General features: G+C 44.9%; 2 protein-coding genes across 3 annotated transcripts in view; both read right to left on the bottom strand.

Moving 5' to 3' along the window:
• Positions 1-3,172: 3,172 nt before the first annotated feature.
• Positions 3,173-6,796, bottom strand: Champ1 (chromosome alignment maintaining phosphoprotein 1). Its single transcript, XM_028881237.2, has one exon. It carries the CDS (start codon positions 6,772-6,774, stop codon positions 4,372-4,374), a length of 2,403 nt encoding a protein of 800 aa, XP_028737070.1. The 5' UTR covers positions 6,775-6,796; the 3' UTR covers positions 3,173-4,371.
• The window catches only part of Upf3a (UPF3A regulator of nonsense mediated mRNA decay), a 38,629-nt gene continuing 20,950 nt past the window's right edge, over positions 6,741-24,419 (bottom strand). The window contains exon 9 of one of the 2 annotated variants that reach the window (XM_028881239.2): positions 6,741-6,819. In XM_028881239.2, the coding sequence (XP_028737072.1) occupies positions 6,801-6,819 (19 nt within the window). In that variant the 3' untranslated portion in view covers positions 6,741-6,800. Of the gene's footprint in view, positions 6,820-24,224; positions 24,366-24,419 lie in introns of those variants that run through there. The other variant, XM_028881240.2, reaches the window with a different exon arrangement.

Below are 24,419 nucleotides of genomic sequence, written 5' to 3'. Positions count from 1 at the left end.
CGTTTCCTTATGATGGTGTGCTTCTGACCAAGGCTTGTCCTTCACTGAAGTCTTTGAATTACATTTCAAGGATGGAAGTATTTAGAGACCCAAACTACTCTCTGAGAGGAAAGCATCTTAGCTTTGCTTCTGTATATCTGGCACCCGGAGTCACTGGTGACTTTGTGGCTTATGTCTGTTCCCCTGAAGGAAAGGCTAAACACTGAGTTTACAAGTGAGACTGGAAACTATATGGCACGTGAAGCCAGCAATCCCCTAATTCTTAGTTGGCACAGAGTTCTGTTTTTATACTCTGTTCTCTTCATTGGCTCTGTGTGTAAGTGTGGTGGGGAGGGGGCGCCTGGAGTAGGGAGGATGGGGAGTGATCGGCCAAAGTCAGTCAACTTTGACAGACAGGGCTGGCTTCTTACCCTCTCATGATTGAAGATAAAGAAAAAAGTTCCTGTCTGAAATACAAGTATCACAGCACTCAACTGCCTTAACTATTTTAACTACGTCTCAGAGCCCCCACAGATGTGTGGACCAGGAGAATCGTGGGGGGAAGGTGGCAGCCATTCGGTCAAGGTTTTCCTGGGGAGAGAAGATACCTTCCCGTCTCCAATGAAGGGGCCGATGTGGCCCATATCACCACATCACCACAGGCCATTCTCTTTCCTCTTCCGCCTGAGGCCATAGTGATGAGAGCACCGTGTGTCTGGCCTGAAAAGTCAATGTGAGAGCCGGGAATGGGGCGGGGGCAGAACTGAGAAGCCGTTTCTCAGTGCGTTCTGAGGCAGCTACCACTGCCATGTAGGGAGGATCAAATATACTGGGGCCCCGGGAGGAAGCAGAGTTCAGGACCATGAAGCAAGAGTAGCAGGTACAAAAGTCTGTCCAGCTGTGATCCATGAAAGGTAAGAATCTAGGCATCTGGCTTTTGAGTTCATCCGCAAGCCTCTGCCTTCCCAGTGCTGGGGTTAAAGGTGTGCACTACCACACCCAGCTCTAAGCTTTTCTTTAATTCCTTTTCACAAGTTGGAAACTTAGCTGAGTGGGATCTTGTCCTGAGATTGCCACTCCCTTTATTCCATTTCTTAATCTGTTTATCTCCTTGAACACAGGATTTAGCTCTATTCCACTTCTTGGTGCCCCCTTTCTCAGTCTTTACATTTTGTATTTTTATTTGCTCAGCTTGCTCCTTTTCATTATAAATCTTCAATAGAGTTACCACTAATAACCACACAACAAAGTCTATACTAGGCTGTTTTGAGATTTCCTCTGCCAACAGAATTAATCCCAAACTCTCACTTCAGCCTCAAACTCTTTGGACAAGGACAAAAATCAGCCACATTATTCACCAACGTATCACAAGAATGATCTCTAGGCACCATGATAACACCCTTCTCCTCCGAAACCTCTTGGTCCAGCCCCCTCAGTTCAAATCACTCTCAGCACCACTGGCTTCTGAGCTCCTACTAGGATGGCCCATTAAGCAGCACTTAAAGTGTTCAACGGCTTTTCTAATCCACAGTCCCAAGGTCCACATTACTTCAAACAAAAGCATAGCCAGGCTTATCACAGCCATACCCCAGTCCCTGGTACCAACTTCTGTCTTAAGAGTTTCTATTGCTGTGAAGAGACACCATGACCACAGCAACTTTTATAAGGAAAACATTTAATTGGGGTGGCTCATTTACAGTTTCAGAGGTTCAGTCCATTATCACCAAGGTGGGGAGCATGGCGGTGTGCAGGCAGACATGGTGCTGGAGAAGGAGCTGAGAGTCCTACATCTTGCAGGCAACAGGAAGAGACCTCAAGCCTACCTCACAGTGACACACTTCCTCCAACAAGACTATGCCTCCTAATAGTGCCACTCCCTGTGAGATTATGGGGGCCAATTACATTAAAACTATCAAAATAATTCAAATATCAATGAACTGCTCTTCTAAAAATTAAAGAATCTAGAATATTTTAAACAATGGACTAACCCTCTGAAACTGTAAGCAAATGACCAATTAAATGTTTTCTTTATAAGAGTTGCTTTACCCAGAGGCAGGCGTATCTTTGTGAGTTCAAGGCCAGCATGGTCTATAGAGTGAGATCCAGGAAAGGTGCAAAGCTACACAGAGAAACCCTGTCTCGAAAAACCAAAAACCAAAAAAAAAAGTTGCTTTGATCATTGTCGGAGTGTTCTGTGTTGCATGGGTCGAATGAAGACAGGTCACTCTTAAGATGAAATTTTAAGGCCTGTGTGGTAGCAGGAAGGTCCAACCTCTAATGAACTGAACCTTGAACAGTTGCACAAAGGCATATTTATTGATTGTTACACAAAGTTGTTTTTTGGGTGAAGTATTTCCTCCTACCAAGGACCCTAATATGGTGATATTTTATTTTTACTGAAATGTGATTTTACGTGTATGTTAATAAAGTTGCCTGGGGGTCAGAGATAATAGCAAGACATAGCAGAAGTTGGTGGTGACGCATACCTTTAATCCCAGCAAAGAGCCAGGTGGATCTCTGTGAGTTTGAGGCCAGCCTGGTCTACAGATCAAGTTCCTGGATAGGCTCCAAAGCTACACAAAGAAACCCTGTCTCAAAAAACACGCAAACAACAAAACAGCACTTCTTTCCTAATTCTTGAACACTCCCATCAACCCATGATTGCTGTGTGAACTCACCAGAATCTCCCACAAACAATGCAGTGACTCCAGCAGCACTAGGCTGTCCCTGTCCTTGTAGGTCCTAGACGCCCTGCCCTGGTTAAGAGGGTCTGGCACCACAGCCTTCTTTGGCCGTCAATCTCATGGCACACCTGGTGTACTTGAGAGGGCATTTTCAGGAATGGATCATGAAGGCTCTGCTCCAGCCAATGGTTTCAACCACTAGCAGATTAAAAACTGAATCTACTATTGGGAGGCGGCAGCACACTTGGAGGAAGGCACATCACTGGGGATGTACCTTTGAGGGATGTACCTTGGCCCAGGCCCTTCCCCATTCCTCTTTCTTTCTCCTGGATGCTGTGAGGTGAGCAGTATTCCTCTGCCACACCCTTCCTCCTTGCCATGGGCCTATATATAAGCCATTGAAACCTCCCAGCCTATGAGCTAAAACAAGCCTTTCCTAAACTATCTTCCTCAGATATCTGTGACAATCAGAAGTCTGACTATACCGCAATTATTAAACGGAAGCAGTATGAAGATATTAACATGAAAGCCTTTTTAATTTGGTTGATACACATTTAACAAAATGTGTTAGAATAATAATTCATGAAGAGAAACAAGGTATTTACAATGACAAAACTGTGAAACAAAATCACAATGTTTCGACAGGAATGCTTTCTGAGCAGGCTTTCACTGTACTGCCCAGGCTGGGCTCAAGTGACCCCTCCACCTCAGCCTCTCAGGTGACAGGCTAGTGTGCGCTGCCTCACTAGCTCCATTCATTCATTTTTAACTGGGAATCTGGAAGACTTTCAGCAACTCCTGTTACCCTGGTCTTGAGCCCCAGCAGGGAGCACAGGAGGCCCGGGGTAGGAGGTGCAAACTCTATCACGGTTTGGCAATTCAAGATCATCTGTTAATGTGAGCTGGCAGGAAAGTGAGGGGAAGACTCCATTGGAAATAACTACAGACAAGCAAGCATGGCCTCAATCACATGGCCCTCTCAGTCTTTGCAGAAAATATCAAAACTGCTTTAAATATCTACTCAAATGTCCTGTCAGCAGAAAACCAGTGACCCCTAAGACTCCAGCTCCCTACAACATAAAAGTTAATGAACATCGAGAAAAGTATTAAAGATTCTTGAACTCATTTTACATGAAGAAAAAGAATATAAAACATAATTTAAAAGTACATTTAAGGTTAACAAAATTTTTCTCAGGTTTCCTTTTCATGCTCAATTTTCAAACAGTCCTTTTTTTTTTTTTTTTTTAAAGGTACTGGGGATTGAGCCCTGGGACAGTCAGTATGGAAAACATGCTAGGCAAGTGCTCTAGCAGAACCCTCTACCTAACTGTTATGATCTGAGATCAACTGTACACACACACACACACACACACACACACACACACACACACAGAGAAAGGGGAAGAAAGGTTTTAGTTAGGTTTAAACTTGCTTGTTTACTAAATGAACCTGCCTATCTTCCCCCACTCCTTATGACTAAAATAAGCTTAAGGATAACGAGTTATATCCATCTGGAATACGTAACAGAAATGTATTGACTTATAAAACAGCCAGCCACATCAACGAGATCCTATGGAAAAAGCAGTAACCAAGTGCTTATTCTGTGTAACACTATCCAGACGGACAGGATACAGCACACATACACAGTCCACAGGCTACTCATCAAGTACAAGTTTGGCAAACACTGCAGAGCAAGTATTGTCTGGAATCACATCTGTGGCTCTTCCAATGGCGACTCAAGAGCTTCCATCAGCTTCTTGTTTGCCTCTTCATTGTGCCGGCTTTGACAATGAGTTAAATGTTTCTTAAAGCCTCTTGGGAAATTTGATTCAAAATTACAGCGTGGACACTTAAGTAAACTTTGCCCATGGGCTGCTACATGATTTTTAAGGAGCGACTCCAAAAGAAATGCTTTCCCACAGATTGTGCACTTGTACGGGCTATGGACATTGTGCTTATTAACCAAGTGGTGCAAAACAGCACCCTTCTTCATGGCACGACAGCAGCAGATTTTGCAATAATATTTCCCTTTTCCACGCTTCATGTACTTTGCGATCTCCTCCTCAGAAATGAATGCCTCCTTCTCTTCAGTGAACTGAAGCACATTTTTGGACTGCTCTGGACTACTCATCTCCATTTTGTTCTCTTTGCCAAAATCAATAGATTCTACATCCACCTGTTCTTGGTCGCTGCTTGACTCCTGGCCCTTGATGTCTATGTTGTCTAAATCTGTTCTGATGTACTCACTGCTACTGAGCTCAGCATCCGAGTTCTCTTGGCTGTCTTTCTTGAGCTTCTTGGAAGCAGGAAATAAAGCATCCTCTAACAGTTTCTTAGGCGTAGCCAGAAGCCCTTCCTGGACCAGACTACCACATTTTGCATCATCTACAGCTTCCAGCTGTAGCTCATCACTAAGCTCAGTGGCCTTCTGAGCATCGGAGAACACAGCAGATTTGGGAAGCTCAGGGAAAAGTACATGCTTCCGGGACTCCGGGAAAAGTGCACGTTTCCGTGGCTCAGGAGAAGCAGGAAGGACTGTTTTGGTGGGCTCAGGAAACAGTGTGGACTTCCTAGGCTCGGCATCAATAGAGAGGACAGGCTTCCAAATGTCTGAGGCCACCTTTGGGGGCTCCGATGAGCCAGAAGAAGCATGTTTCCGTGTCTCAGGGAAGACGCTAGGCTTCTGAGACTCTGTAATGAAGGAGGACTTCCAGAGGTCAGGGGAAACGCGAGAACTTTTCTGGGACTCGGAGAAATCAAGTGAAGCAGGAGAACTTTTCCGCTGGTCAGGAGAAAGCTTCCAAAGGTCTGGTGACCCTGAAGGCTTCCTGAGCTCCGGAGATCCTGCTGGACTTCGGATCTCAGGGGAGAGTGGTGGGCCTGGTCTGCGTAGCTCCGGAGACACCGGGGGCACAGCCTTCCAGTGTTCAGGCGACAAAGCTAGAGCTGTCTTCCGGAGCTCAGGGGGACCAGACTTCCATGACTCTGGAGATGTGGGCGGCGTTTTCCAGGAACCAGAGGAGACTGAAGACTTCCAAGATGCAGTGGACACAGAAGGAGCTGGCTTCCAAGGCCCAGGCGATACAGACGGTATTGGCTTCCAAGGCCCAGGCGACATAGATGGAGCAGGTTTCGATGACTTCCAAGGTCCTGATGTTGCTGAAGGACTGGATTTCCAAGGCCGAGGAGAGCCAGGCGGCCCTGGCTTCCAGGCCCCTGGTGATACTGCTGGGGTTGGTCTCCGTGGCTCTGAAGTGAGGGCAGGGAATGCCTTCCAAAGTTCGGGAGACTCGGAGGGGGACGGCTTCCTTGGCTCAGGAGAGGCAGTCCGTGCTGGCTTCCGAGACTCTGGAGATGCAGTCAGGGATGGCCCCCAAGGCTCAGGGGATGTGGTCAGAACTGGGGACTCTGGAGACAAGGCGGAAGGGGGAGCTCCTGTGTCTGCAAAGGGAGAGTGCTTCTGGGGTTTGGAGCTAACAAGAGCAGACTTGACAGACTCAGGGGAAGCAGGGGCAGGTTTCGGTACCTCAGAAACCACGCTGGCTGGGTCTAGACATTCAGGGGAAGAAACAGGAGCAGTTTTTGAGGCCTCAGCAGGAAGACAAGGGGCCTGTAGCTCAGGAGAAACAACAGGGCCAGAGTCCTGAGGCTCCAGAGCAGGAGGACCAGATTTCTGTGATTCTGGAGACAAACTCGGACCAATTTTCTGAGTTTCTATGGGGAGGGTCGGAGTGGGCCTCACTTCTGCTGAGTCAAGGGCCGGGCTCTGATGTTCAGGAAGGGCGGGGCTCTTCACAGACTCGGTCTCTTTGCTCAGCTGCTCCTTTGTCTTGTCACGCCACTTCTCTGAGGCCGCGTGTTTGGCTGTGATGTGATAGTACACATTGGAGTACATCTTGCTAGTGAAAAAGCACTTATGGCAGTGGAAGAGCTTTGCACTCTTCTGATAAAATATCATCTTGCCTAGTCCTCCAGCATCCATATCATCACAAAACTCAGGATGAATGGAGCCCATGTGGAGCTGCACTGTCTCATAATCAGTGCCTCTGAAGCCACAGTGGTCACACTCCAGGCTTACCGATGGCTTGTGCAGTTCCTGAAACACTTCCATCTTCTGTCAATGCAAATGGCTGCGCTTTAAAGGCTTTCCGCCCTGCTGCAACACAGAGAGAGAGAAGTTATTGCGGCAGACACTGTGCTGGGCAAACCCTCACTGCACAGTTTCAAGTCCAGGAGGCAGCCGCTTCGGCACTAAACAGGGAGCACTAAGGGAGACTGATTCTGACCTGAGTCACAGCACTCAGTTTTATTTTCTATAGATCATCTCACTTAATACTTGAGTGATGATGGGGTTAGGATCATTTTCATTTCTAGGTGAAGAAACTGTATTTTTAGAGAAACCAACTGACTAACTTCCTCTAGCCCAGGTTTAGGACTCTCAGTTTCTCAAGAATGAACTTTCTGTAGCTTTGCACTTGGATCCTAAAAAAAATCTTGAATCTACAAGCTGTAAACACACAAAGGTGATGATAGGTATCTTAAACCTAGGAAGAAACTTTAGATCCTTGCTGTGGGATGGTCTGTATGTCAAATTGTTCTGATTGGTCAATAAATAAAACACTGATTGGCCAGAGGCTAGGCAGGAAGTATAGGTGAGACTAAGAGAGGAGAAAAGAAAGAACAGGAAGGTGGAAGGAGTCACTACCAGCCGCCACCATGACAAACAGCATGTGAAGATGTCGGTAAGCCACGAGCCATGTGGCAAAGTATAGATTTATGGAAATGGATTAATTTAAGATATAAGAACAGTTAGCAAGAAGCCTGCCACAGCCATACAGTTTGTAAGCAATATAAGTCTCTGTGTTTACTTGGTTGGGTCTGGGCAGCTGTGGGATTGGCAGGTGACAGAGATTTGTCCTGACTATGGATGGGCCAGGCAGGAAAACTAGCTACAGATCCTTTCTAGGAAAGTATTAAGTCTAGCTATGGAATGGTTGTTTTACCTGGCTTGACTTTCTATCACCTTTTGTAATATTTTTTCCATCCTAGGAATAAAGGATGACGGAGAAGCTGTCAGAAAGGCTTCTGAGTAAGACCCTACAGCACTCAGACAGGAAACATTATGGAGGTTACAATCTTAAGCTGTTTTTCCCCCTGTAGTTATGTGTTACTGAGGCAATTGTTCCAGACATATACAAGTACACAGTGTTTTACACACATGGCTCATATAAACCTATTTGTGTCTAACTAATTTAAGAACCCATCTAGGACATTTTTACCCAGAGAGTAAGCAGAGAATTCCCTTCTAGTCTTTGTATACAAGAGTGTTTCCAGGGGCTGGAGAGATGGCTCAGAGGTTAAGAGCACTGTCTGCTCTTCCAGAGGTCCTGAGTTCAATTCCCAGCACCCACATGGTGGCTCACAACCATCTGTAATGAGATCTGGTGCCCTCTTCTGGCCTATAGGCATATGTGCAGACAAAACACTGTATACATAATAAATAAATCTTAAAAAAAAAAAAAAAAGTATTTCTGTAGAGAATATTTCCAGTAAATTACTTGGTTCAAAGTACTTGGGTAAATTAAAAAAATATGCCAAGAGTATAGATATACAAGAAAGAATTCCCCAACTCCTCAAAAATGAGTAAAATTAAAACCTCCTTGCTATACATGGTGGTAACTAGTATCTCAATACTGATACGTAATGTTTTTCTTTCTTCTTTGAGTTTGTTTACTTCCTTTTTTTTTTTTTTTTTTAAAGCAGGGTGTTGCTAGGTAGCACTGGCTAGCCACCTGAAAACTCAAGACAATCCTCCTGCCTCAACCTCATGAGTACTGGAATAACAGGAATAAACCACCACACTGGCTTTATTGTGCTTTTCTTTTTGGTTTTTCCTTTTTTTTTGGTTTTTCGAGACAGGGTTTCTCTGTGTAGCTTTGCGCCTTTCCTGGAACTCGCTTTGGAGACCAGGCTGGCCTCGAACTCACAGAGATCCACCTGGCTCTGCCTCCCAAGTGCTGGGATTAAAGGCGTGCGCCACCACCGCCCGGCTCTTTTTGGTTTTTCAAGACAAGGTTTCTCTGTGTAGACCAGGCTGGCCTTCAACTCACAGAGATCCACCTGCCTTTGACTTCCAAGTGCTGGGATTAAAGGTGGGTGCCACCAGGCCTCAAGATCTTGACCTGCCTGCCTAGACCTCCCACATGCTAGGATTACAAACACAAATCAGCACACTTAGCTTAAGTTATGCTTTCTTACCCCATTATTTCTCAGTCATCAAGTATGTTTTTTTCTAATTTTGATTGTTTTATTCTTTGTAAACATTTCTGTCCTTTAACTTTTTTTTTTAAATTTCATAGATATGCACTATCTATATTTAGACTCCCTCCAGTGTTATCACACCCCGTATCAAATTCATGGCCTGTATTACCTCCCACACACAAATAAATATATAAATACAACCTGCTAAGCCCATTTAGTGTATCATGTATGTATATTTCAGGCCCGTCACTTCACATTGGATAACCAATTAGGGAGTTCATCCCTGGGGAAAACTGCCTAGAACTCTTCATCTAGGGTAGAGCTGTGTGAGATTTCCCCATCCACATTTTGGCTTAGTTTTGGGGGGTGTTGCGAGTCAAACACAGGGCCTTGTACATCTGGTAAATGCTCAACTCTGAGTTCCACCTCTATCCACATTAAATCTGCATCTTTAGTCTACCTGCAGAAGGAGGGAGGGATCCCGAGTCAGCTGTTTCCACTCTGACTATACAAGCCCCTTCTGCACTTAATGCGTGATGTTCCATCTAGTATCTACTGAATTTTATGTCTATTCTGAACTCGTTTTTCAGTATTTTCTTCACTATTACTTCTCACCACACTTCATTATCCACTCTCGGCACAGGAGCCAGCGACTGGTGAAACAGACGTGTGACTATCACCCACAGTAAGCTCGGTCACACCCCTGTCCAGTGCAGTAGTGTATGCCTGCAGTCCCGCCTGTTCAGGAGCTAAGGGCAAGAGATCGCCTGAACCCAAGAGTGAGTTCTGAGGCTAGCCTAGGGAACACTCTCAGACCGGGTCTCGAAACCAGACTCACCATTTACCTAAGGTACCAGCCCCGCTGAGCACATGTAACAGGCTCTATGACAGAGGAGATGGTGCAACCACGTTCCTTCCATGTCCTTCTTCTCAGTGAGGAGCACAGATTGCAGCATTGAAAACTCACAGGACAGCCCTCATTTCAACAACAGTGCGCAGAACAATTTAACAACATTTTTAATTTGATAAGTCCTATTTTTAAGATATTATTATTGGTATTGTTGGTTTGGACTGCCCTGGAACTCTCTATGTAGACCAGGATGGCCTTGACCTCACAGGAATCTTCCTCCTCCTGGCTTCCAAGTAAGTGCTGGAAGTAAAGAAAGGCTCACTGTTTCCTGTCACTTGCATTAGTGGCACCTCATTTGCTTTTTGATCAAAATCTTTAAAAAAGGTGACAACTGAGACAGATGCTTTTCTTTAACAAAGCATTAATTCCTGATTGGTTTGGCCAGCTAGCAGTTAACATTGTCTTTTAGAAAATGCTTTTAAGACTAAAAAGATTGCAACAGAACAAATAATTTAGTACTAGAGAAAAATCTCTAAAATGATCCTTAACTTACAAACACAAAGAAAACATGTAGGAAAAAACCACATTAACTACAGCACCTAATATTCAATAAAACTAGATGACGTCAGAGGAAAAACAAAAGCTGTCTTAATAATTTCATGTGGCTTCAAGTGGCAATAGTCAACAGCCAGGAAGGAGGCAACCTTCCATCTGTGCTCCTCCTCTCCCAGCCACTCTCCTGGCCAAGGGCAAAGACCCACCCCACCCCCATACCTGCCGCCCCACAGTCTCCATTATACTCCAAGAACTTCCTACTTTTAAAAGTTCTTTAGAGCATGCGATAGAATTCTCAAATTCTACCGCAGATGTGGACATTGAGTGTGGAAACTGTACCAAAGACACACGACAATCGGTTATTATTCGTGTATCTAGCACACAAATATTACAATGCTAGAGGTAGGAATATGCTTTTTTCATTTTCCTCAAGAATTACAAGCACTTCAAATTTTTTCTAATCATAAAAAATTATCATTATTAAAAGAAAAAAAAAAAAAAGAAGGCAGTTAGCGGGGCTCGGTGGTGAACTGCTCAGGACCAGCCTGGTCTACTGAGAGTTCCAGGGCAGCCTGGGCTACACAGAGAAACCCTGTCTTGAAAAACCAGACAAAACTGGGTTTTTTGTTTGGTTGGTTTGGTTTTTCAGACCTCAGCCTCCTGAGTGCTAGGCTCACAAGCATGTGACACCTTGCCTGGCTGAAAAGGTGAGAAATGTGAAAGACAAATCGCATATGCAAATAAATTCTAGCAGAACAGTATCTTTAAATCCTCAACAAATGCTTTCAGAGCTAAAAAGAAAACACAAGGGCAGCTTTTCCAGCTAGAAAGTGACATGCTTTTTGACTACGTCACCGAAAACGGCCTATACTATACTAAGATAAACAGAGAAGTTGAACCTGAAAAAAAAAGGTAATCTCAACTGTATTATAACAGACTCCTGTGCCTGTCTTTCATAGTGAGGACTCCTCCAACAATATCAGATCAAACCCAGCACAACTGGACACTGGTTTTACAGAAACAGATCCCAAGCCTGTGGAAGACACCAACCGTGATACTATCAGCTCATTTCCTACGGCAATCTTCAACTATTAACACCTGCAGAATTAGGCTCTTCGTAACTTCACGGTCTCACTTCAGCTTATGTAATTCAGGAAATATTAACCCTCATTTCTGACAAGCATTCAGATTGCTGGTGCGATGGGGAAAAAAGACAACCGCAGAGATTCTGTCCATCTCAGCCATCAATGGCATCCAGCTTCGAGCACTACATCAAGAGGACCAAGAACAGAGAGAGCTCTTGGCAGGGACTGTTCTGGCCCCTTCTCCCGAACACTGTGAAAAGGAAAGCTCTACCGGCCACACAGACAACCCCTGACAGTGCACACCTGCTGAGCTACAGCACATCCCCAGCCCTTCCCCCATCACCACCTCCACTCTGCAGCCCACCCCTTCTTCTCACCCACCTGCCACACACCTCTAAGTCACCTCCCAGACTCAAAAGCCCAGTCAATGTACACTGCTTGCTCCCAATTCCTTCAGTCTCCCAGACATGTTCGGTATAAATCTGAACATGGCACCCATCGTTCCTTCGTCTAATTCCTCTCTATTCTCAAGTAGTCACATGGAATTCCCTGACTCTTCAGACTGTCACCGGAAAGCACAGGCACATTCCCCACCTCCTCCCAATGGCCCTTCCATCCCAGTCAGATGCATATTTCCCACATAGCAGTCACACCTGTCATCTCAGCTGGACTCCACACCAGGCTACAGCTCTTGGAGAGCTAGGACAAGCCATCCATTTGTTCACTTCCCTAACCCTTTCATTTCCCTGGCAGCTTGTGCTCAGAAAGTATTTCATCAGTCATAACGCTGTTCTGTGGAGACTGGGAACTCCCCAACATTAAAACTCAAGACTTTAAAACTAGGGAAGACCTGTGTTTCGAGAATCAAGAGCTTGAAGGAGGATCAGAAGTTCAAGGTCCCCCTCAGCTACATATTGTGTTCCAGGCCTGAGATACACAGAACCTGTCTCAAAAAAAAAAAAAAAAAAAAAAAAAAAGCATCAACAACTCCAATACACAGCTGAGGAAACTTAGCACTAACATTAAATGGCTTATTCAACACCAGGCAAATAAGCAGGACCTGACAAAACAAGATATCCTAGGATACCGGATCAATCTAGTACAGAAAAGTCAGTGCAGTCAAGCTTTGTAATTCAGCTATCGACTGCACAAACCCAGGGCACTCCTCCAGTCTCCAGCTCTCGATAAGCACACACTCCTCCCTCCCTCCAAAGACGGCTTTTCTGTGTAGCCCTGGTTGTCCTGAACTCACGCTGTAGAGCAGGCTGACCGCTGCCTCCTGAAATTAAAGGCGTGCACCACCACCTCATAGCGGGCAAGAATATTTTTAAGAGTCTCTAATAGAGGCCAGTGTGTGGCTTAATGAAACAAACGGAACCGCACTTTCCCAGCATGTGTAAGGCCACAGGCTTGATTCAATCATTAGCAATGCAAAGAAGGGGGAGGGGATCCCAGCAAATATGCAAACCTGTTGACAAGCAGTATTAAAAACCAATCACCTATCAACAGACATGTCACTATGGAAAATTTATGGACAATATGGAAAAGCTTCACTTTTTAAAAAATTTATGTATTTATTTTGCTCACATTTATGTCTGTGCACATGTGTGCCTGGTACCCACGGAGGTCAGAAGAGCCCATGAGACCCCCTATAACTACAGACTGTTGTGAGCTGCTATCTGGGTGATGAGAACGGAACCCGGGTTCTCTGCCAGAACAAGTTTTCCTAACCTGAGTGTAACACGAATCGCTAGATGGTCTTATTAATAAAAAACTTGGAGCCTGGTATTGGGGTAAATGCTGAAAGATTAGAGAAACAGAACACGCCACATCCAACCTCACCTTGCCAACTTCTCAGCTGATCTTGTTTCCTCAAACTGGAAGTCTCTGAGTCCTCATCCGAATGGATCTCAGCTGAACTGCTGCTAAAAGCCTAAAAGCTTAAAAAGTTTCTAGTTCCTGGTCCTCACGCCTCACGCCTTATATACCTTTCTGCCTTACCTTATATACCTGGTCCTCACGTCCTCACACCTTATATACATACCTTTCTGCCATCACTTTCTGGGATTAAAGGCGTGTGTCTTTCCCAAGCAAGACATGAGATCTCAAGTCCTGGGATTAAAGGTCTGTGCCACCATGCCTAGCTGTTTCCAGTGTGGCCTTGAACTCACAGATCTGGATGGATCTCTGCCTCCGAATGCTAGGATTAAAAGGCGTGTGCAACCACTGCGTAACCTTTATGTCTAATACAGTGGCTTTTCTGTTCTGACCCCCAGATAAGTTTACTGGGGTGCACAATATATCAACCACAACTGAGCCAGCTCTCCAGTCCTAGAAAATAGTTTTATAAAACGCTTTATCATGAATTACAACTCAGTGTTTTATCAAATAGTACCACAATGAGAAATTAGCAATCAATACAGGACCAAAATGGAATAGAGGACATGGGCCCAACCTCTTCATTTTACAAAGGACGAAAACGCTGAGAGTAACTCCATCTTTTTAAATTTTGTTAACATTCTTTTTAGCTGAAAAAAAAATTGTTTTCATATAATATATTTTGATCACAATTTGCTTTCCCCCAACTCCTCTCAGATCCTCCCCACCATCCCAACTCCATATACTTTCTTGAGGAAAAGTAACTCTTAAAGGCCTGATTCCCGAAACCTTTGCTAACAATGCGTCCAGGCTTCCGTCTGGATTCAGCACTCCTAAGACTACTGTAAAAATAACTCACTACAGTATGAGTTCGAAGCACTGGTGCTGTCGGTCAGCTGACCACACAGCATTCTTCAATGCAGTGGTACTGTAAGGTACCTATCACACCTCTACTCCCACACACTTTCTTCCTAAGACCCTAGTACTTTTTTTTTAAAGACAAGATCTCTCTACATAGCTCTGGCTGTCCTGGAATTCACTATGTAGACCAGGATGGTCTCAAACTCAAGAGATCCACCTGAACCTGCTTCCGAATGCTGGCATTATAGGTGTGCGCCATGTCGCCCAGCCTTATTGATAGTCTTTTAAAAATATATTTTGATATTAAAACTTCAACATAGAGCCTGGCGTGGTGGCACACGCCTTTAATCCCAGCACTCAGGCAGCCAGATCTCGGTGAGTTTGAGGCCAGCCTGGCCTATAGAGTGAGTTCCAGGACAGGCTCCAAAGCTACACAGAGAAACCCTGTCTCGAAAGCCCCGCCCCCACCCCCCCCATCAATACAAAACACATGTAAGCTAACTGCTATGTAAGCTATACTGGCTGTCAACTTGACATACTGGGAAAAGGAGCCTCAACTTAAGAACTATCTGATCGGCTGTGAATGTCTGTGGTTCATTGGGTCATTTTCTTAATTTCTAATTGATATAGGAGGTACTATCCCTAGCCATGTAGGCCTTAGCTGTGTAAGAAAAGGGAGCTGAGCTGGGCTGCGGTGGCGCACATCTTTAATCCCAGCACTCGGAGGCAGAGCAAGGCAGATCTCTGTGAGTTCGAGGCCAACCTGGTCTACAGAGTGAAATCTATGACAGGCACCAAAATTACACAGGGAAACCGTCTCGAAAAACAAAACAAAACAACAAAAAAGGGAGCCGAATTGTGAGGCTGGGAGCAAGCCAGTAGGCAGCTCTACTCCGTGTTTTCTGTTGCGTTCCTGCCCACAATTCCCTCCACAATGAACTATAATCTGTAAGATGAAATGAACCATTTCCTCCCCCAAATTACTTTTGATCACAGCAACAGAAAAGCAAACCAGGACATTGGTTCTACTAGTCTACATACACACTACGTACCACTGTTCTTTATGAGAAGCTTTTGTTTTGTTTTTTTGAGACAGGGTTTCTCTGTGTAGCTTTGGAGCCTGTCCTGGATCTCACTCTGTAGAACAAGCTGGCGTTGAACTTGGAAATCCGCCTGCCTCTGCCTCCCAAGTGCTGGGATCAAAAGCGTGCCCGGCTGTTTTATTTTTTTAAGGTTACAAACTTGACTGGTTTTGTGTTTAAAGAAAAACTGAACAGAAACCACAAAGAACTCCCACGTTTCTACACACTTTCCGATTCTATTAACAATTTGCGTTAATTAGTGGGGTAATTTGTAACGAATGATACTTTTTGTTCCCTGGGGCCGGGATGGAACCCAAGGCCTCGCTCTTGCTAAGCAAGGGCTCACCGCCGAGCCGCAACCCCAGCCTAACTTAGGACGTCCACAGTTTACAGGAGAGGCCGCTCTTGATGCTGCAGAGTTGCAAGTCACCTGTGCACCATTAGGGTCCTCAGAGTCATGAACTTCACTGCTCTCAGAGTTCCTCCCGTTCCGGACAAGCACGATCTGTTCACCTGGAGGTAGAGCTGTTGGGCACCGAGCGCCCTTCCGTTGAAATGTGAGGGCACGCTAGAGTGGTACCAGCTGACACTCCACGGCCAAGTGCCAAAGCGCTGGCCCTTGCTTGGCAACACCGAGCTCGATTGCTACCACCCGAAAGGCTCCCCTGGACAAGGCTGCCCCTGTACGTGGTCCACGCCGGGGGTGTGGCTTCTGCTGTGGGTCACCGAGCCTGGGGGACTTCGGAGAGTAGCCCTACAGCCAATTCGAGACCGATGCAGACCCGTTCCAGACCGCGAGCGACAGGACAAGGGGAAAAAACCAACCGGCCACCGAGGCGAGAGCAGGAGAAGCCCACCGTTGCCCGGCCTCCAGGCCGCGCAGAGCGCACCAAGGCGCCCGCTCTCGCCACGGCTCCCGCTCGCCCGCCCGCCGCACCCCGCAGCCCGTACCGAGGCGTCCGCCAGCTCCTCACCCTCCGGCAAGGTGTCCTGGAGTGAAGAGGAGGAAACGCCCACAGGAAACGCCTGCCCGGCCACACGGCCTCGGCAATGGCGGCCGGACCCAAGACCAGCCGGGAAGTCTCGCACGCCCGCACCGGAAGTGCCTCCGCGTGCCTCCGGGTCTCCCCCTCCCCCGGCCCCGAAGGTTCCCCGGCTGGGCTGGGCTGGGCTGGGGGACGCAGGAGGTGCAACCCCAGGCATGGGCTGGCTACTGTCTCCACGTCTTCTTTCCTTTCCCCTTTCTCTTTTTCTCTTTTGTTTTGTTCCTTCTGATGAAGGACGCATTCGTTGGCATACTGTCCACCATAGAAATAAAAGACAAATACAATGCTTTTAGAAGACAGTGAACAGGTTTCCTAGCTCCAAACTCAAAACTCCAGAAATGCGATTGCAATGCATTCGTCTTTCTTCTTAATGTTTGTCTGAAAGATTGTGAAGTGACCTGCCTTACATTACTTAATGCACCTATGTAATTTTTTAAGTTTTTGCTATTTTTTATTTTGGTTTCTTATGTTCTGGTTTTGGATGTTGATAGAAATGAACCCAGGGCTTTCTCATTTAAGCAGCCCATGCTGTCAGAGACAAAAAAAAAAAAAAATCATGATTTTTGATTGGTTAGTTTACTTTTTTAAAGACAGGGTCTCTCCTTAAGTAGCCTGAGAATCACCTGTCTCTGCCTGCCAGGTGCTGGGGTCAAAAGCACTTGCCACTTTTGAGAATCCACTCCTGTCCTCACTGAGTCATTATCCAAGGGTCAGCTCACTTCTTGGTGTTCCTCTTCACCACCACCTTCTGGTGTGGTTCTCTTCACATTTGGAATCAACTCTTGTCAATCATTGGGGTTGGGAGATCCTTGAGAAGCTAGAGGTAGAGTCAGAAAGCCTATGGGGTAGAGAAGAAGAAGGGCTACCTGGCAACTCAGGGAAGTGAGATTCTGGAGAACCCAGGGAGCCTATGGGGTGGGGCAGAGCAGGGTCTAACAGAAGCAGAGAATCGAGATTTGGGGGACCTATGAGGTGAAGAGGAGCAGGGCCTACCTGGCAGTACTAGATATGGTTCCTTGTTAGGATATAAAAATGCAGCTGGTTTTATTTGTGACCCTGTATCCTGCTACTTTGCTAATTTATTTTATTAGCTCCTGAAAGTGTTGTGTGTGCATGTCTGGAATCTTCAAGGACCTATAAAATCGTATAACCTGAAAGCAGAGGCTTTTTAAATTTCAATTTAAGGTCCCTTGATGTCCTGTCTTGTCCTGTCTTTGTTGCTAAGATAAAACACTAACCAAACAAGTTGGGGAAGGAAGGGTTTGTAAGATACTGAGGAAAGTCAAGGGTGGAACTTAAGGCAGGAACCTGGAGTCAAGAACCTTGAGTACGCAGAGACCATGGGGGAAATTCCTAGCTTGTTTCCCCCGGATTTCTTGGCTACCTTCCTTACAACTCAGGCCACATGTCCAGGTATGGAACAGCCCACAGTGGGAGGGGCTCTCCCCACAGCAGTTAGCCCTCAATAAAATGCTTCACAAGCATGTCCATAAAACATCAGATGTAGAAAATTCCACAATTGAGGCTCTCTCTTTCCAGGTATGTCAAATTGAAAACCAAGATTAACCATCACACTTGCCTAAGTTCAAGCTAGAATCTTTTATGTTAAATAGATATTGTAAAAGCAAGACTCTTTGCACTGTCATTTACACTAGAAGCTTTCAGTTTTTCACCATTGAGTGTGATGGACTTTTCACAAGTGGATTTTCGGACTGAAATAGTTTGATCCTATTCCTAGTTTTTGTTTTGTTTTGTCATTTCTAATGTATTCATCATGAAAACTGATTTTTAGTAAGTTGTCTTTCTAGATCAATTAAAACAAGTGACTTTTTGCTCATTCTAACAATATGGCACATTGTAGTGATTTTTTTTTGTTTTTGTTTTTGTTTTTCAAGGCAGGGTTTCTTTGTGTAGCTTTGGAGCCTTTCCTGGAACTCACTCTGTAGTCCAGACTGGCTTCAAACTCACAGAGATCCACCTGCCTCTGCTTCCTGAGTGCTGGGATTAAAGGAGTGTGTCACCACCACCCCGTTGTAGTGATTGATTTGTATATATTGAACCATCTTTGCTTTCCAGAAATAAAATAAGTCCCATTTAGTTGTGGTACAAAGTCAGCTAATGTGCTGCTGAATTAGATATGCTAGTATTTCATTGAGGAAGTCTACATCAATATTCCTCTCCTAATAATATTAGGCATTGATCTGTAGTTTGTTTTTTTAATAATGTGATTGTCTCAATTTTGTATCAGAATAACCTCATAGAATTAGGTAGGATATGTTTTCTCCTCTTCAGATTGTATGTTTACATTATAAACAACACAATTTTCTTCAATTTTGCTATAAATGTTTGGTAGAATCACCAATAAAATACGTACAACCACAGTTATGTGTTTGGTGGCTTCTTAAATACTGATTTCAACCTGCTTATTATGTATAGGTCTATTCCAATGTTGTTTCTTCCGATGTCTATTCCAATGTTGTCTTGGCAGGTTCTGTGTCCCTCTCAATGTTCTCCTATTTGTTGGCATACAGTTGTTCACAGGACTTTTGAAAATTCATTTAGTCTTTGGAAATGGGTAAGATGGTGATATTTTCAAATAATGTCTTTTGCTTTATTGGGTTTTGTTTTTCTAGTTCATTTTTCTCAACTTTATTCTTTATGACTTCTAGCTTCTTTTTTTTTTTTAAAAGATTTATTTATTATGCATAGTGTTCTGCCTGCATGTGTCCCTGCAAGCCAGAAGAGGACGCTAGATCTCATTATAGGTGGTTGTAATCCACCATGTGGTTGCTGGGAATTGAACTCAGGACCTCTGGAAGAGCAGTCAGTGCTCTTAACCATTGAGCCATCTCTCCAGATCCTCCTCTTTTTTTTTTTTTTGAGACAGGGTTGCTCTGTGTAACAGCCTCGGCTATCCTGGAACTTAGCTTGTAGACCAGGCTGTCCTGGAACTCACAGAGATCCATTGTTTTTTTTTCCCCAAATACCTAAAGTTGTAAAGTTATATTGTAGATTCGGACTTCTGTTTCATGTGTTTATGGCTACGTATTTCTCCTTTGACACAGCTTTTGCAGCAGACCTTAATTTTTGGGTTGTGTTTTCTTTTCCTTCATGTCTAAGCATTTCCTAATTTAATCTCTTGTACTGTTTAATTTCCACGTTGTAAATTTTTTACTTTTACTTCACATTACTTCCATCTTATCCCAGTGTGGTCTGAGATGATGTGTAATAGTTTCTTTAAAATCTACCGGTGCTTGGTTGTCATCTAACATGTTTTATCCTGGAAAAAGTCTCACATCATTTTAAAATGATGTTTGTGCCTTTGGCGGGCCCATGTTTTTTTAGATCTCTATATTCACTGTGCTCATGTCCCCTGTTCCATATGTATGTCTGCTATTTTCACCCAGTCTTAGGTAAAGAGGTATCGATAGTCCAATTATTAACACAGAATTCTCTCTTGGGCTCTACCATTACTTTGCTTCATATGTACTGGGTGTGTAATTATTTATAATTATTACATACTACTAGTGTAGTTAATTTTACTGTCTTTCTTAGTTACTTATGACCTTCCTCTGAGGAATCTGCCTTACTCCGTTTTTAGACAGGAGCCATTATGCTGTATTTTTAAAAATAAGTGTCTATTTACTATGAGAGTTGAGTTGCTCTTTTCCTGGAATTTGACCTTCCCCAACCCATGACCTTGGTTTGTTTTTGAGAATAACCCTCCTTGACCCCTCCCTAATCACATGGTGATTACATAATTTTTTTTCTGTAAAACTACTGGTGATTTTACTCTTTAAAGGGGCCCAAGAGATGAATTCGGGGCTGCTCTCTTTAACCTGATTTAGTAGGCAGCCGCTGGCCAGCTCTTGGGTGCACCCCAATTAAATCAAGTTTACTTCAAAATGTGGTAGTGATTTTATTATCGCCATTGGGATTAACACCTCTTTTGGTTAATATTTTAGTCATTTCCAACCTATTTGTCTTTGGGTCTATAGTTAATCTGTATTTTTAAATTTCACTTTGTTTTCAATTTTTGAGGCACTTAAAATCTAACCCTTGTTTGCTGAAGTCCTTCTTTGGTGGGGGTTCAGGTCCCAAAGTGGATGTATGGAGTTGGTGGTGGGGTGGGGGTAGGTGGGTGGGCACGAGGGTGATCCGAAATCTGGATGGCTTCCAAAAGCATTTATTAAAAAGAAAAAAAAGCATACAGCTTTTATACTCTAGAGTTAGTTGCACACCAACTAATTTCATAGGATTAAATGGGAGGAAGGGAGCATGTGAGCTTGGGTGTGGTGTCAGTTCAGGAGGTGGGGAATCTATCATTGACCTTGACAATAGGCAGTCAAGTCATATGTTAATGGAGGGCCTTAAGAATGAGTGCTTCCATACTTCATGCCCTGTACCTCTTACCTCTTCATCTGGCTCTCTTAGGGTAAACTGGTAAATAGAATGTTTCCCTGAGTGCCCCTTTTATGGCCTGTGATGGTTTGAATGAGTGATGGGAGAGAATGGCCCCCAGTGGCTCATATATTTGAATGCTTAGTCACTGGAGAGTGGAACTGTTTGAGGACTAGAGGTGTGGCCTTGTTGGAGTAGGTGTTCACTGGGGGTGAGCTTTGAGGTTTTAAAAGCCCACACCAGGTCCAGTCTCTCCCTGCCTGCTGTATTCAGATTAGGATACAAAGCTCACAGCTACTGCTCCAGCACCATGCCTGTCTTCCTTCTGCCATGATGATCATAGACTCATCCTCTAAAACTGTAAGCAAGCCTTCAATTAAATGCTTTCTATAATTAAAAAAAAAAAAAAAAAAAAGAATGAGTGCTTCAGCAAACAGGAACTTTCCTCAAGCCCCACTGACAGCATCTGAGTCCTGAGGCAGGTCGGAGGATAACAAGTTCCCGGAAGGCACCTACGCTGCTGCTGAGTAGAGAAGCCCACTGAGGATTACACTACGGTGGACAGAGTGGTATATTAAAACAATGAAGGGCCTGAGAAATGGCTCAGTAGTTAAGAACATTGGCTGCTCTTCCAGAGAACCTGGGTTTGATTCCCAGCACCTAGATTGTTGGGAGCCAGGCCAATCCAAGGCTTTCTCAGAGGTCCTGATGAAAGGACAAACGGAATCTATTCGGAGTCCTTGTCCAGTGGCAAATTTGGTAAGGTCCGGTCTGGGGCTGGAGCCAGGACCTCAAAGGAGTTAAAAGTTTCAGTTCCTGGGAACCTAGCTTCACCCCTGGGCTGTGGTCTTAAGGCAGCTGAGTCTGAGACATCCTGTGCTGTGTTCTCTGCCAAAACTGATTTAGCTTTCTGTTGACCGGGGCCCATTCCCCCTACTAATAGTATATAAGATGCTGCACCTTTTAACCTTGCTTGCCATAAGAAGTAGCTTGTGCTAGACCTCCTGAGTCCAAACTTTCCTGTCTTCTCATCCCCTGGTCCTTCTCAGGAACCTGTCACTGAAAAACAACCTGCTGGTCCAGGTCACATCATAGCTCACAACCACCTGAAAACGCCAGTTCCAGAGGATCTGACATCTCTTCTGGCCTCCTTGGGCATCAGGCATGCAGAGACATGCACACAGGTAAAATACCCATACAGACACAACAAACAACAACAAACCCTATGCCTACTGCGAACCCAGGCTCTATCCATTCTGACATCTCCATTCAAGAGATGCCACACTTCCTTGATCACACTAAGGAATGCTCCCTAGAATGACAGAGGTCCTACACCCTGCCCTGGGGGCAGAGACAGCCACCAGGCCGAATGAGCACAAAGTAGTTTATATTCAACACCCTAATTGATCTGGACTCCCTATCCAGTCCCATCAGTATAGAAGGTAAGTGAGTATTAGAAAGACAGAGCTAGGTGTCCTGAAGGCTATCCACTTTCACATGTGGAGGTCAGAGGACAACTTTCAGGAGTCTTCTCTCCTTCCAGCAGGAGGCTGTCAGGCTTGCATGGCAGGGGCCTTTACCTGATAGGACGTCTCACAGGTCCCTGGTGCCTGTTTTAGCTAATAAGTTTTTTGTTTGCTTGTTTTTTTCCTACAACACAGTCCCATTGATTCTGTCAGAGAGAGAGATTGATGGATAAGCTCATGTGGCATCATTGTAATTTTTTGGATTATTCCTCTAAGGATCTGATGAAAGGTAAGAGGGAGCACTTTATAGAAAAGTGTATGGCACGTTTTTTGTGTATATGCATGTGATAGACATTAACCATGGATACCATTTTCCAGGCACCATCTACCTTGTTTTATGAGACAGGATCTCTCACCGGGACCTGGCACTTGCCAAGTAGGCAAGGCTAGCTCAAGCCCCAGGGTTCTTCCTGACCCTACCTCCCCAGTATTGAGATTCAAGTGTATACAACCATGCCAGCTGTTTTTTAAAAATATGGGTCCTAGGGGTTTGTGGTGATATTTTATTTGTGATCTAACAAATAAAGCTTACCTTGAAGATCAGAGTGAGGAGCTAAGCCACTAGTTAGCCATAGAGGCCAGGCAGTGGTGGCACACAACTTTAATTCCAGCATTGGGAGGCAGAGGCAGATGGATCTGTGTGAGTTCAAGGCCACCCTGGGCTACACAAGGTTAATCCAGTCTAAAAGAGAAACAGAGCCAGGCAGTGATGACATACACCTTTAATCCCAGTACTTGGGATCTTAAGGCTCTAATCCCAGCCCTTGGGAGGTAGAGACAGGAAGTGATATGGCTGGGCAGAGAGAGGAATATAAGGTGGGAGGAGGCAGGAGCTCAGATGCCTTTCAGGCTGAGGATTTCATAGAAGTAAGAACTAGTGGCTGGCTGCTCTGCTTCTCTGATCTTTCAGCTTTCACCCTGATGTCTGACTCCGGGTTCTTATTAATAAGACCAATTAGGATTCGTGCTACAGGGGTTGAACTCAAGTCCTTGTGCTTACGTGGCAAGAACTTTACCAGCTAAGCTATCTCCCGACTCCTTACAACACTGAATACTAACCTGAGGAACACTGGACAGTCATTAGAGCATCACCACCCGCAATGTGGCTTTGGGTTAAGGCACAGGCGTGTGCACAGGTGCACGCTCACACATGTGTGTGGGCCCAAGGCTGATGTTGGGTATCTTCCTTGATCACTAATATACTGAGGTGAGGTCTCAATTGAACCCAGAGCATGCTGATTTGGCTAATCTTACTGGCCAGCTTGCTCTGTAGAGTCCTTATCTCCAACCCCTTCACCCCAACCCCACCTCTGCCACTGGCCATACAGCTCAGGCCACACGCCCATCTAGCTTTTTTACATGGATGCTAGGAATCAGAACACCCACTGATTACCCAGAGTCACCTCCTCAGCCCTCGTGTCCTTTTTATTTGTAAGTGTGGCTCTGTGACATCAGAGACGGTGTGCTCAGTGCATAAGAGGCACCCAGTGAGATCACATTTGAAGGGAACAGCAGTGTTTTCAAAGACCCACTATCGGGGACAGGAGAGCTTCATGACCTGAAGACACCAACACTTCATTTACACAGGGAAGGATGTTTCAGAAAACAGAGTTGTCTCTGAGAGAATGCAGCTTTACCTTAAGGATAAGAATAGCCCTATGGCCGGGTGGAGGTGGCCCACGCCTTTAATCCCAACACTGGGGAGGCAGAGGCAGGTGGATCTCTGTGAGTTCGAGGCCAGCCTGGGCTACAGAGTCAGTTCCAGGACAGGCTCCAAAGCTACACAGAGAAACCCTGTTTTGAAAAACCAAAAAAAAAAAAAAAAAAAAAGATGAAAGAAAGAAAGAAAGAAAGAAAGAAAGAAGAATAGCCCTGTGAATGCGCACAGGAGTATGGCTTTTAAAAGCCAGAGTTTTGGTTGTTATTACTGTTTTTAAGGAGCAGGTGGGAAAAGTGTTGGCTTGTCACAATCTAGTGTCTGCTTGTCTCTGATCTTTAGGGAAAATACACAAAGCATTTGATTATAAAAAAGGCTTTGGATTATTCTTTGAACCTGTGACAGGGAAAACAATTTGTTGGTTCAAATGCCTGGTTGGCCACATATCACATGGATAGTCTCTCTTCTTAACTCTGATGATGTTCGGCAGCTGTCAAAACCTGCAAGAAAGTCCAAAAGGTAAACCCTTAACATGTTTTTTTCCCCCTTGCTGA

This window comes from Peromyscus leucopus, chromosome 17 (genome assembly GCF_004664715.2).
Source record: "Peromyscus leucopus breed LL Stock chromosome 17, UCI_PerLeu_2.1, whole genome shotgun sequence".
Classification (NCBI taxonomy): domain Eukaryota; kingdom Metazoa; phylum Chordata; class Mammalia; order Rodentia; family Cricetidae; genus Peromyscus; species Peromyscus leucopus.
Note: the sequence above shows the minus strand (reverse complement) of the source record. Positions and strands in the feature narration are given on the sequence as shown.

Bases quoted from the DNA above. Each gene is read 5' to 3' on its own strand.
- Champ1 (XM_028881237.2), bottom strand. From the start codon at position 6,774: ATGGAAGTGTTTCAGGAACTGCACAAGCCATCGGTAAGCCTGGAGTGT.